The sequence below is a fragment of the Peromyscus californicus genome, unplaced genomic scaffold (assembly GCF_007827085.1).
Source record: "Peromyscus californicus insignis strain IS unplaced genomic scaffold, ASM782708v3 Scaffold_19__1_contigs__length_69161282, whole genome shotgun sequence".
Classification (NCBI taxonomy): Eukaryota; Metazoa; Chordata; class Mammalia; order Rodentia; family Cricetidae; genus Peromyscus; species Peromyscus californicus.
The window spans coordinates 24,106,664-24,118,835 of record NW_026294491.1 but is presented as its reverse complement, the minus strand read 5'-3'; the positions used below and the strand labels follow the sequence as shown (position 1 = coordinate 24,118,835).

At 45.9% G+C, this 12,172-nt stretch overlaps 1 protein-coding gene across 3 annotated transcripts in view; it reads right to left on the bottom strand.

Annotated features, from left to right (window-relative positions):
* Srgn (serglycin) overlaps positions 1-12,172 on the bottom strand; it is a 37,381-nt gene that overhangs the window by 7,739 nt on the left and 17,470 nt on the right. For 2 of the 3 annotated variants that reach the window (XM_052744865.1, XM_052744866.1), the window contains one exon: positions 7,647-7,847. In XM_052744865.1, the coding sequence (XP_052600825.1) occupies positions 7,647-7,722 (76 nt within the window). In that variant the 5' untranslated portion in view covers positions 7,723-7,847. Of the gene's footprint in view, positions 1-7,646; positions 7,848-10,487; positions 10,602-12,172 lie in introns of those variants that run through there. The other variant, XM_052744867.1, reaches the window with a different exon arrangement.

Here is a 12,172-nt window from a genome sequence, read left to right as displayed (position 1 = left end):
TCTGTGATGTAAGCATTTAAAAGACTCTAACAAAGGGCTGGAGAGATGGCTCAGGGGCTAAGTCCTTACTGCGCTTGCAGAGGACCCAGGTTCCGTTCCCAGAAGCCACAGGGTGGCTCCCAACCTCCATTAACTGCAGTTGCCGGGGATCCGATGCCCTCTTGTGGCCTCTGCAGGCATCAGTCATGCACGTAGTGCAAATTTACGTGCAGGCTAAAATCCCATAAACATAAAAAATAACAATATAGGAAATCACGTTAAAAAGAAAAACAAAATGTAGGTTTTTGGAATGGTACCAGCACTGTGGTCACAGCTCTCCAGATGCTGATCACCCGGATGAAGAGGACAACGCTGGTCCATTTCTGGGAGCAGATCGCTTGGAGGGAGACCCAGTCACCACTGATTACTGCTCTCCGGTTCTCAGTTTACTATGTTTCAAATGTGAACAACACTATAGTCATGAGCTCCAGATTCAAATGAGATGTAAGTTTATAAAGCCAGCCAACACAAGCCTTTGCTCACAGCCCGTGTTCGATGCATTTTAACGCTTATTTTCCCCTCTTGATTTTTCTCTGAGGCATCTAGCAATCTATGACTTGTATCTGGAGGGGGGGGGGGGTGAAATGCAGGCTGTTGTCCAGCAGAGGGCGATGTCTTCCCACTTCAACTGCCTAGAGTAGCATTGCTAATTAAAAACCGTCATACCACTGAGACTGAATATTTCAGCAGCATTGTTTTGGGTTTTTGTGTGTGTGTGTGTGTTGTTTGTTTTTGCTTCTTTTCTTCTTTAGAAACCATATTTTTTAAGATAAAAAAACGTAAAGACTACGTACATGTTGATTGAACATATTAAAATATCCTAACATAGAATCAATATAAAAGTTACACGTGTGAAGCCGGGCGGTGGTGGCGCACGCCTTTAATCCCAGCACTCGGGAGGCAGAGCCAGGCGGATCTCTGTGAGTTCGAGGCCAGCCTGGGCTACCTAGTGAGTTCCAGGAGAGGCGCAAAGCTACACAGAGAAACCCTGTCTCGAAAAAAAAAACCAAAAAAAAAAAAAAAAAAAAAAAAAAAAAGTTACACGTGTGATATTTTATACTGTTTTAAACCAATTCTTCTAAATTGTGCATATTTTGAACTCAAGCGTTAGTTTAAACTCAGCATATTTCAAGTGTTCTGTAGCCACAGGAAGCTGCTGGCTGCTGGATGGGACAGGGCAATCCCCTCTGCAAGTGGCTGATGCCCTATCGAGCTGAGAGAATGTGAGCCTGAGGAAGTTCTACTGAAAAGCTAACTGAATGTTTTTACTTCCCTCCAGGGTTGAGATCAAACCCAGGGCTTCAGGCAGCCTCTGCAAGTGCCCTACCACTGAGCTGCATCCCCAGCCCATAAAACAAGAAGGCACCCCTGTCAACATCCACATCTTTCCATCATGGAAAGACAAAACAAAATCTACAGCTTTGGCAGATTAGCCAAACAAATCACTGGAATAGAAAGAGCCCTCCCAGAATCCAGGATGTTTGGGAATCAGGAAAGTTTTCTAAAAGCTGTCGCTGATAGTTACACAATCTGCGACCATACTGAAAGCTACCATCGTGGAAGTCGGTGAGTGAACCGTGTAATGTAGAAACTGAATCTTACTAGAACTGCTTTAGAATTATGAAAGACATTGGGAGGTAGTCAGTTGGTAGAGTTCTTGCCTAGCATGCGCTAAGGCCTGGGTTCCTCCCCCAGCACTGCACAAAAGATATGGTGGCTTAGATCTGGAATGCCAGCACTTGGGAAATGGAGGCAAGAGAATCAGAAGTTCAAGATCATCTTCAACTACAAACTGATTCAAGGTCATCATGAGCCACCTAAGACCCTATCTAAAATAAAGAAATAAAAAATAAAAAATCAAAGCCAGGCTGGTCACAAACGCCTATGAAACCTGGCACTTGAGGAGAATGGAAAGGTGGCCACAAGTTCAAGGCCAGTCTGGTCTACACAGCAGGTTCAAAGTTAGCCAGGGATATGTGAACTTGTGGCCCAGCACTCAGGAGGCAGAGACAGACGGATCTCTGTGAGTTCCTGGCCAGCCTGGTCTACAGAGCAAGATCCAGGAGAGGCTCCAAAGCTACAGAGAAACCCTATCTGGAAAAAAAGAAAGAAAAGAGGAAAGAAAGAAGGAAGGAAGAAAGGAAGGGAGAGAGGGAGGGAGGGAGGGAAGGAGGAAGGAAGGAAGGAAGGAAAGAAAACAAATAAAATAAGAAAGAAATCGAAAGTAGAAGGCATCCCACTCTAAAATCCATCCAGTTTTTACTCTAAAGAAATTAAAGGTACATTAAAGTAAAGAATGCAGTTACAGATGATGAATTCCTGACATAGCTGTTCATGGCTGGCAGGGGGGAGCTGTGAAGATACAAGGTTCTGGTTCCTGCAGAGCATCTGGACTCTATCTTGCTGGGCAAATCTCTAATGATTATCACTATTTGTTTTATTTTGTTTTTATTATCCCGATGTGTGTGTGTCCATGTCCCAGGGATCAAAATCAGGTCATCAGGCTTGGTGACTATGGTCTTTACTCACTGGGCCACCTTGCCAGCCATTTAAAAAAATTTTTATTTAAGTTTTTTTTTTTTTTATAACAATGCATGTTGATCATATTCTTTTCTCTCCCTCAGCTCCTCCTCATCTCCTTCCCCATCCAACTTCATGGCCCCCATCCCCTGTTGATATGGTCTCTCTCCGTAGCCTTGGCTGGCCTGGAACTCACCATGTAGGCCAGGCTGGCTGCAAGATCATAAAGATCTACCTACCTGCCTCTGCCTCCCAAATGCTCACACTAATGGTGCGCGCCACCATGCCCACACGTTTTATTTTTTGAGACAGAGTCTCCCTCTATAGCCCAGGCTAGCCAAGAACTTGCAATCCTGTCTCAGCCTCCTCCAGGGTCCTGGGATTGTAGAAATGCTCTACTATGTGTGTGGTAATCATACTTTTTCACATGAAAGGGAGGCCTTCCGTTGCCTCTTCAAATGCCCCACTCTAGTGGACCTGCTGGTTGATGGCACAGTGGAGTCTAAGGGAGAAACCTGTTTCTCCCTGCCTGCACACCCTCTGCACACACTCACTAGCTCTGCCTCACTCAATATTCTTGGGAGGAAGCAAGCAAGGCCAACAGCTCTCTCAAACAGGCCTCCTCTCTCTTCATACTTTACCTATCCCACTTCCCACCAGACAACAATTTACTAATTTCCTATTTTTTTTGGGGGGGTAGGGGTTCGAGACAGGGTTTCTCTGTGTAGCTTTGCGCCTTTCCTGGAACTCACTCTGTAGCCCAGGCTGGCCTCGAACTCACAGAGATCCGCCTGCCTCTGCCTCCCAAGCACGTGCTGGGACTAAAGGCATGCACCACCACTGCCCGGTTAATTCTTTTTCTTTTTCTTTTTTTCTTTTTTTTTTTTTTTTTTTTTTTTGGTTTTTGGTTTTTGGTTTTTCGAGGCAGGGTTTCTCTGTGTAGTTTTGCACCTTTCCTGGAACTCACTTGGCAGTCCAGGCTGGCCTCGAACTCACAGAGATCCGCCTGGCTCTGCCTCTCGAGTGCTGGGATTAAAGGCGTGCACCACCACTGCCCGGTTAATTTCCTATTCTTAATGGAAACTTTCTACGAATGCATGAGAAGAACTTAAGCAGAAACTTAAGCAAAAGGGAGGTTAAAAAAAATGTCCAAAAAAACGACTATTCTGATTCATAAAAAAAAAAAAAAATGGTAGTGTTTGGGCAACTGCTGTTATCTGCGTTGGAGCTACTTCCTATTGTCCTATCAACTGCACACGATGGGCAAGCTTCCCCGTCTGGCACCATTTGACAGGCTATAAAAAGCTCCAAGTTTACTTTCAGTTTGCCCTCACCTCTACAGGAAACAGCAAAGGCTTCAGTGAAAGGAAAGGTTTTTGTTTTAAATAAAGAAAGGGCTGAAGAGACAGCTCTGAGGTTCAGAGCCCTGGCTGCTCTTGCCGAGGACCCGGGTTCAATTCCAGCACCCCCATGGCAGCTCACAACTGTCTGTAACTCCGACACCCTCTTCTGGACTTTCTGGGCAGCAGGCATGCAACTGGTGCACAGACATACATGCAGGCTAAACCCCCTTGCACATTAAATTAAATTAAATTGATTAAAGAACGTGTCTGATCCCCGAGTTGTCTAGAAGCTTAATTCTGACCTTGAAACTGAATGATTTACGAGCTCAGTGTAACAGATCTTGGGCATAACTTGCATGTATTTGGCAAGGGGTAAACTGACGTAAGGAACACGTGAGGCAGCGGCTGTCAGGTCCAGTTAGTTCTTCTTCTGTCATAACTCCTCCTCACGTTGAACACGATGATCGTTATTGGTCAGTGATTGTGAAATCACTTGACCAACAGCTGTGCACAAGTGGACCCGGCATGTTATTGTGAGTGTTGAAGGGCTAGCCCCAGCCCCTACACCACATCTGTGCATGCACTTGGCATTTCATCTCTCTGTGAGTATTTTGTTTTAAGACAGGGTCTCGTGTAGCCCAGGGCTCACTGTGTAGCTGAGGATGACCTTTAACTCCTGATCCTCTTGCCTCCACCTCCGGAGTGTTTACAGGCATTTTAAAAAAAGGTAATACAGTGTAGAAGTCACTGGCTTCATCAATGGAACCTATAGTAAGTAGATTAACCATTGTTCTTTTGGGGGGGCTGGGTTTCAAGACAGGGTTTCTCTGTGTAGCATTAGCTGTCTTGGAACTTGCTCTGCAGACCAGGCTGGCCTTGAACTCACAGAGAACCATGGCCTCTGCCTCCCTAGTGCTGGAACTAACGGTGTGTGCCACCGCCACCACCGCCGCCGCCGCCACCACCCCCACCACCCTGCAGCCATCTCTTCTTACCATCCACACCCAAGTTTCCATTACTTGGCACAGCCTTTTACATGACGATTTTAGCTGACTTTGTGGAAATAAGTAGTTTGTTATAGGAGTTATCTCTGTTTATGTAGGATTTATTTCATGTGAAGTCCTAACCTACACGTGCCTCCAGTGCGCCAATATTTGGAAACATGGTCCCTGAAAATGAAGTTAAAATGACCGTGAGGGTGGCCCTCAGTATGACCGGTGTCCTTCAAAGAAGAGGATAACAGGGTGTGTGGAAGAGGACCTGAGTGAAGACACGGGCACCAACACCTGAGCTAAAGAGAAAGGTGTCAGAATTCGGGCATCATGGCCAACACTGGGCTCTTGAGTTAAGACGCTGGTACTGTGCGGAAAATGCATTTCTGTTGTTTAAGCTACCCAGTCTCTGGTGTTTTGTTGTGGCAGCCCAGAGAGAGAACCAATACAGTAACCTAAGATCAAGAAGCTACAAGTCTGGTGCATTTGACCATCCAAACCAGAAAGCTGCAGACAAGCTGGTCTTCAAATGTTTGTTTAGCGATAAGGAGAAGGCTGGGGCTGCAGCTGAGTAGATGGAGCGTGTAGCTGGTGTAGCGCGCACAAAGGCCCGGGTTCCCAGCACTCTACAAACTGCACATGGCGGCACATGTACATAATTCCAGCGCTTAGGAAGGACAATCAATCAGAAGTTCAAGGCCATCCTCAGCTAATAATGAATTCAAGGCCAGCCTGGGCTAAGTGATTGGAGGCCCTGTGTCATTAAAAAAAAAAAAAAAAAAAGACAGAGAGGGAGTGCTGTTCATACCTGGCACCACACAGAGTGCGTATGACAAGTAAGGACACTACCCATTGGGCAGCAGCTCGCACTAACTCATGGCCAAGCACCGGTTTCCATTCGTGTTCTGATACAAGCATAAGCCGCTGCTGAGCCAAGAGCCCCTTGGAAACACCCTAGATTTTCGGTTCATTCATTTTCTCCTTTTCTTTGCTTCCCTTTCCAACTGAGCGCTAGATCAACAAGTTGGAAACATAAACGACAGCCTTGTCCACACCTACACCGTCCCCAGGCTTTCTTTCTCTCTTTTATTTTTTGAGATAGGGCCCTACTGTGAAGCCCTGTCTATCCTGGAACTATGTAGACTAGGCTGGCCTCTGCCTCTTGAGTGCTGTACAAACCACCCGACCCGGCTCCTTCTTCGTTCCTTGCTAATAATGAAATCTACAAGGTTTTGTTTTCAGCTGTTTTACCATCAGAGTGCCATGTGACATTTCTGGGAACTTTTGCAACCGAAAGGCTTACAGAGACGTCCCTGGTAAGAGAGACACCCATGGCCATCCGATCACCCGCATGTCTCAAACTCGGAATTCACTGTCGTCTATCTGGGCAGAGCACGTGGCTACCGGGGACGCGTTACATCAAGCCAAAGGTTTTTCCCTAAAAGATCTGAGCAAACTTGTTCTCTGTGTCAAACAGAGAGCTGGGGCTCCAGCTCAGTGGTAGAGCACTTGCCATGCATGAGCCCTGGGTTCGAGGCTCAACACCACAAAGCTTGCCTAAGTAGAAACAAGCTTCAGCCAAGGTCACTTCCTGTATTCCTCCAACGTTAGCATAACCAGATAAACATGAATTTATATTCTTTCAACATATAAGGGATTTCCGAGGTTACCTGTGAGGTTTTATTTCTACCGGAAGGAAGAACAGGCTAGCTGAGAGTCACTTCGAAGAAACAACCCCAGGACATGTGTGTCACTGTGACCCAACATTTCCTTCACCGTTTGTGGGAACTATATGTTTTTCAGCCATAAACTCTGCTACCTATTTATCAGGCCATGACCTTCCCCCTCATTTAGAAAAGTTTCCTTTTCTATATATCAAAGGAGAAGAATTTGTACTTTTTTTTTTCCTTACAAACTTTTCATTTTCATCTTCTTAGTCAAGAAAAGTTTTAGGGAGATTCGACGTGACTAAACAGCCCTAAATGATAACCAAACTTAAGGAAGGGTTACCAAATGGACTGTTTTCTGAACAAGAGCACAAATGCTAACGTTCTCTGGGCTGTCCCTAACATATTTCTTTGGGTCGGCAATGCCTAGCCAAAATCGAATGTTTGGTCAGAACAAAGCTAAAGAAAAAGACAATAGCTGAGTTTATCCCAATTAGAAAAAGAAAAAAAAAAGCCTCTGTTAAAATAACAGGGCCATCAGAATGCATTCTGACTTAGAGCCCAGCATGACCACACACTCCTGCATTTAGGAGGTGGAGGCAAAAGTATCAGGAATTCTGGGTCATCTTCAGCTGTATAGCAAGTTGAAGGCCATCTTATACTACACGAGACCCTACCTCAAAATGAAACAAAGATGGAATTCATGTGGACAGCTAAAGAATAGGATGATATTCTAGAACATTCCAAGATAATCATCATCTCTATAGATCAGTCATTTGGGTAATTTTCTATTTATTTCTTGAATTCTTTAAATGAATAAACCACAGGTCTTCATCCAAAAAGAGTACTTTTCAGTCATTCTGATAGGTTTTTAAGGCTGCCGCATGCCTTAGAGTTTATTTATTTATTTTTTTAGACATATAAGGGATTTTTAGACTCACACTAAGAAGTTCAGCCACCTCGAATCCCTCTTTGCCTCCTCTCCCACAATAGGACACCCTGTACCTTCAAATGGAGATGACCACTGGTATAGATGCGGAGGTTTTCATATCGGAGAACAGGGGAGAAGGGTTCCTGGGTCTTACCTTGAACCGAAGATCCCCAAACCAGGATGAAGGCGAGAACCAGGACCAGCCTGCTGCCCATGGGAACCCGCTGCATCCTGTCCAGCTCAGCCCAACACACCAGCCTCTCGGTTAGCAAATGCTGCAGAGGGCTCTCTCCGTCCCTTTCAGAAAAAGGTTCCAAAACCTCAGACCCTGCCCAAGAACACACGTCACAGTTTCCTGAACAAATAGAAAGAGATCCGCATCAACACTCAGAAAAGAAGAAACAGAAAGCTGCAAAAACAAAACTACTCATACCCATGATGAAACATCGGACTCTCCCCAAGCTTTTGCGTTTTGTTTTTTTTTTTTCCAAAAAGTTTTGCTGTTTGTCATTTGCATGTTAATTAAAATTAAAAAAAAAAAAGTTTTCCCCATCAAAAAAAGGCGAATCAGCATTCAGAAGCAGTTTTTTTCCCTTCCTTTCTTCAGGTAACGATCTAAACAGATGAGGGCTCAGCTGTTTCGAGGCTGGTGAGATAAGGGAGCTCAGATGCCACCGGCTCATCCCACAAAGCACATCAAAGAGAAACATCAGGCTCAGGCAGGGAACCTTCTTCCATGCTGGATGCTCGCCCGCCCACCGGGAGTGAGTGTTCTTGGTTCGCAGCCAGTTTCTTCTTGGAGTCTGTCTTTTCATTGGATCTCAGGCTTTCCCTCCACCTCACAAGTAAGTGAGGACTTGGGGTTTAAAAGTAAAAGGTAGCTGGGTGGTGATGGCGCACGCCTTTAATCCCAGCACTTGGGGAGGCAGGGACAGGTGGATCTCTGTGAGTTTAAGGCCAGCCTGGTCTACAGAGTGAGTTCCAGGACAGCCAGGGCTACACAGAGAAGAAACCTTGTTTAAAAACAAAATAAAACAAAAACCAACAACAACTAACCACCACCAACAAAAACTTAGCATTTTCTCTGTCCCTCTACCTCAACTGCTTCCCTGGGGGGTGATTCTATTCATGTTTCATCTTTTGTCCTGTTTTGTTGTTTTGTTTTTTTTAATTTATGCTGAAATTATGTTTTAGATCTTTCTGGCCTTGGGTAAGTCAGAAATCAGGAACAAGGGCAGGTTCCCCTCTCTGAGGGCTATGGGATATAAAAACACAGGACACACATACTCCTGTACATAAAGGACTAGCCTTTCCCTGTCCCTGGAGAGAGTGCCCAGCGAGCTTGGGGGCTGCCCTGTGCCACAGTCCCACAGGAAGGGTGGTTTATGCTGCATCTTTACCCAGGCAGCTTTCCCCTTCTTTGTTTGAAGGTTCAGCCACTCTCCATTTCAGGGGTGTCTTTCCTAGGCTGCTCAGATTCTTGCCTACTTTCTATTTCATGCTCCTACCCCTTGGCCATGCTTTGACAGGAGGGAGGCGTTTCCCTTCCCTTGTTCTGGGCTTCCCACTGATCCCTTACCGTTTCCTGCTAAGGACAGGCCTCAGAATGTAATAGCTCAGGAGCCCTGATAGAGACAGTAGCATACAACCGACTCTCTTCGGAAGCCTCTCAGAGCCAAGGAGTCCCAAACTGTAATAACCAACTCGCACACAGACCCAGCACATGCCCCATGTGGAAAATTAGTATCTGGTGGAACTCCTATCATTGGTTCCATTATCCTAACCTTCAATTATTAACCCCTGATAACAAAACAAAAGATCCTGTTAATACCTTCAGTAGGTTTCCCACAGCACCTCAGAGACAATTAGAAGTGGAGAGTCAGTTCCACACCACCTACAATCACGTGGGAAGAGGATCTCAGGGAGGGATCGCCAGATCAGGCTGGCCACGGGCGGGCCTGTGGGGGATTGTCTAGATTCTCTTATTTGCTGTGGGAAGAGCCCATAGCCTGTGGTAGGCAGCACAGTGCCCTGGCTTAGGGATCTGGGGTGTCAGGAAGAGTAGAAGATACCACAGCTCATGCTGCCTCGACTCCCTCACAGTAATGGGCTGGAAGTGTGAGCTGTAAGGAACCTAGTGGCTTTTTGTCAGGGTACTTTATCTCAGCCACAGAAGTAAAACCTGAAGAAAGAGACATTGCCACTGAAAATGATCATTGGGGGATTTTTCTCACTTGGAGACTCCCCCCGACCCCCACCTCTAGTCTCTGAGTCATGGGAGTATTATTTATTTACTTACTTATGTATTTATTGAGGCAGGGTCTCGGGTATCCCCAGCTGGCCTTGAACTTGTCGTGTAGCCAAGGACGACTGTGAGCTCCCGAGCCTCCTGCCACTACCTCCCATAATCTGGAAGGCTCCCGAGTCTCTAGTCCCCTCTGCTCACACTGCTGGTGTCGGTGGCCAGACCCGTTCTAGAACACAATCGCCCGAAACCAGACTCCAGAGACAGGTGAGCAATGAAGAGGAAATAAGGCTGGTGTGTGAAAGGAAGTCTTTCTGCGAGTCTCTTTTGCTCAGGGGTATCTGCTAAACATTTCCATGCAGGCTGATCAAAGACAGATTTGCTCTAAATAACCTGAGGCTGCGGACGAGACTATAGTTTGATCATCGCTGAAGCTGAGACATTTGTTAAAGATCACCTCTTGAAAAGGGGTCTCTTACCTACCTCGAGTCTGCCTTAGTGGGAAACCCCCTCCTGATTTTCTGATTTTAGATGTGTGTTTGTTTTTGAGATGAGGTCTCCATACATAGCCTACCCTGCAACTCACTGGAATTCACCATGTAGCCAAGGCTGACCTCAAACTCGCAGCCATTCTGCCTCCACCTCCCAAGTGATGGAATCACAAGTGTGCCTCACCATACCCAGCTCTTAAATCCATTCATTACCTTTTTTTTTGGAAAAAACTCAGGGGAAAATTTAAATGACTGTTACCTTGAATCTAGTAAGATTTGAAATATCAGCTTCTCGGCATTTAGGAAGTAGGGGCAGGAAGACCAGGATTCCACAGCCAATTCAAGGCGGGCCTGGGCTGCCCGAGATCCTGGTCTCAAAAGCAAAAAGAGCAAAGAAACAAATAAACAAAAATACATGCCAACTCCAAAGTCTAAACTTTCAAGGGCTAAATAGAGCCACATAAGAGCCAGGTGCTGAATATCACTGACCTGAGTGACAGGGGACAGGGTCCTAGGAATCGTTTTACAGGTATCAAAAATATTGGAAACAAATCTCTCGGGGAAACACTCAGGCATAAGGGAGCAGAAGTAGACGCTTTGAAAAGAAGGATTTCAAAACTGGCCGAGCATGGTAGCCAATGACCATAAGCCAGCACTTGGAAATAAAGGCAGGAGAATCAGGAGTTTAAAGCCAGGCAAGTGCGGCGCTGGACACTTTTGAGCCCTGCACTTGGGAGGCAGAAGCAGGAGGACCTCTGTGAATTCAAGGCCAGCTGATCTACACAGCAAGCTCCAGGACAGCCAGGACTATGTAGAGAGACCCTGTCTCAAAAAAAACAAAGAAGAATTTGGGGTCCTCCTAAACTACTTGAGATCCTGATTCAAAAGAGTCCTTATTGAATTTCAAAGCTCCGAACCTTTTTCCTAAGACATGCTATCAAGCTAGTCTGTAATTGCTTTTGTGTGTCATTAATTATCTTTTCTAATTAAAAATCAGTTAGTGATCCCTGGGAAAAGGTCAGCAGTTGGAGGTTTTCCAGGAAGGACTTGAAAGATAAATCCCTTGTCGTCCTCTACCCCAGAGATCACAGAAACCATGCCCTGGCCCCGGCAATCGTCAACTGTCCACAGCACCCAGCATTACTGGGTCCCTTTTCGTCACTGTTTGTTGCTTTTCTTCAGACTCTGTGGTACCGTGTAGCCCCATTGATAGCCAGTAGATTCCAGCCAGTCCTGTCACTCATCAGATGCACTTCCTGCAGATTCTAAGCTGCCTCTGGGATAAGCAATCCATCCACGTTCAAGTTCTCAACTCAGTGACTGGCCTCAAACTCATTACACAGCTGGCCAGACTCAGAGAGATCCTCCTGCCTCTGCCTCCTGAGCGCTGGGACTAAAGGCGTGCACCACTACACTCATTCTTTTATTTTTTGAGGCAGGGTCCCTGGTAGTTCAGGCTGGCCTTGAACTCACTATGTATCTGAGGAGGACCAACCATACCCGGCTTTGTCCATAACACAACACTGTCTAGACTTCACAATCCAACCTCACTCCTGTTTACTTCTCTGCTCAGAAGAACCCAAAATTAAGCTCCCAGTACCTAGCATTGCCAGTCACAGGGGAAGAAGGAAGTTCTTGCTCCTTAATGTGTAACCACAGACCATTAAGCCGTTCTTCAACGGCCTTTTCGTTTCCAGCTCCAGGGGCTGACCACACTGACCAATAAAATTACTACACTTTGCTTGGTTCTTATTTTATGCTCGACTCTAGGCTTCCTCACCCCCTTGTCTTCATTGAAAACATGAAAAGGAACAGACTCATTTAGTGAAATGCTACTTAGAAATGTAATGGTTATCGGGGACTAGCCCCGATAACCATAGAGTGTCTGCCTAGCATGCAAGGGGTCCTTGGTTCAACCCTCGGCAATTCACACACCAGAAGTCG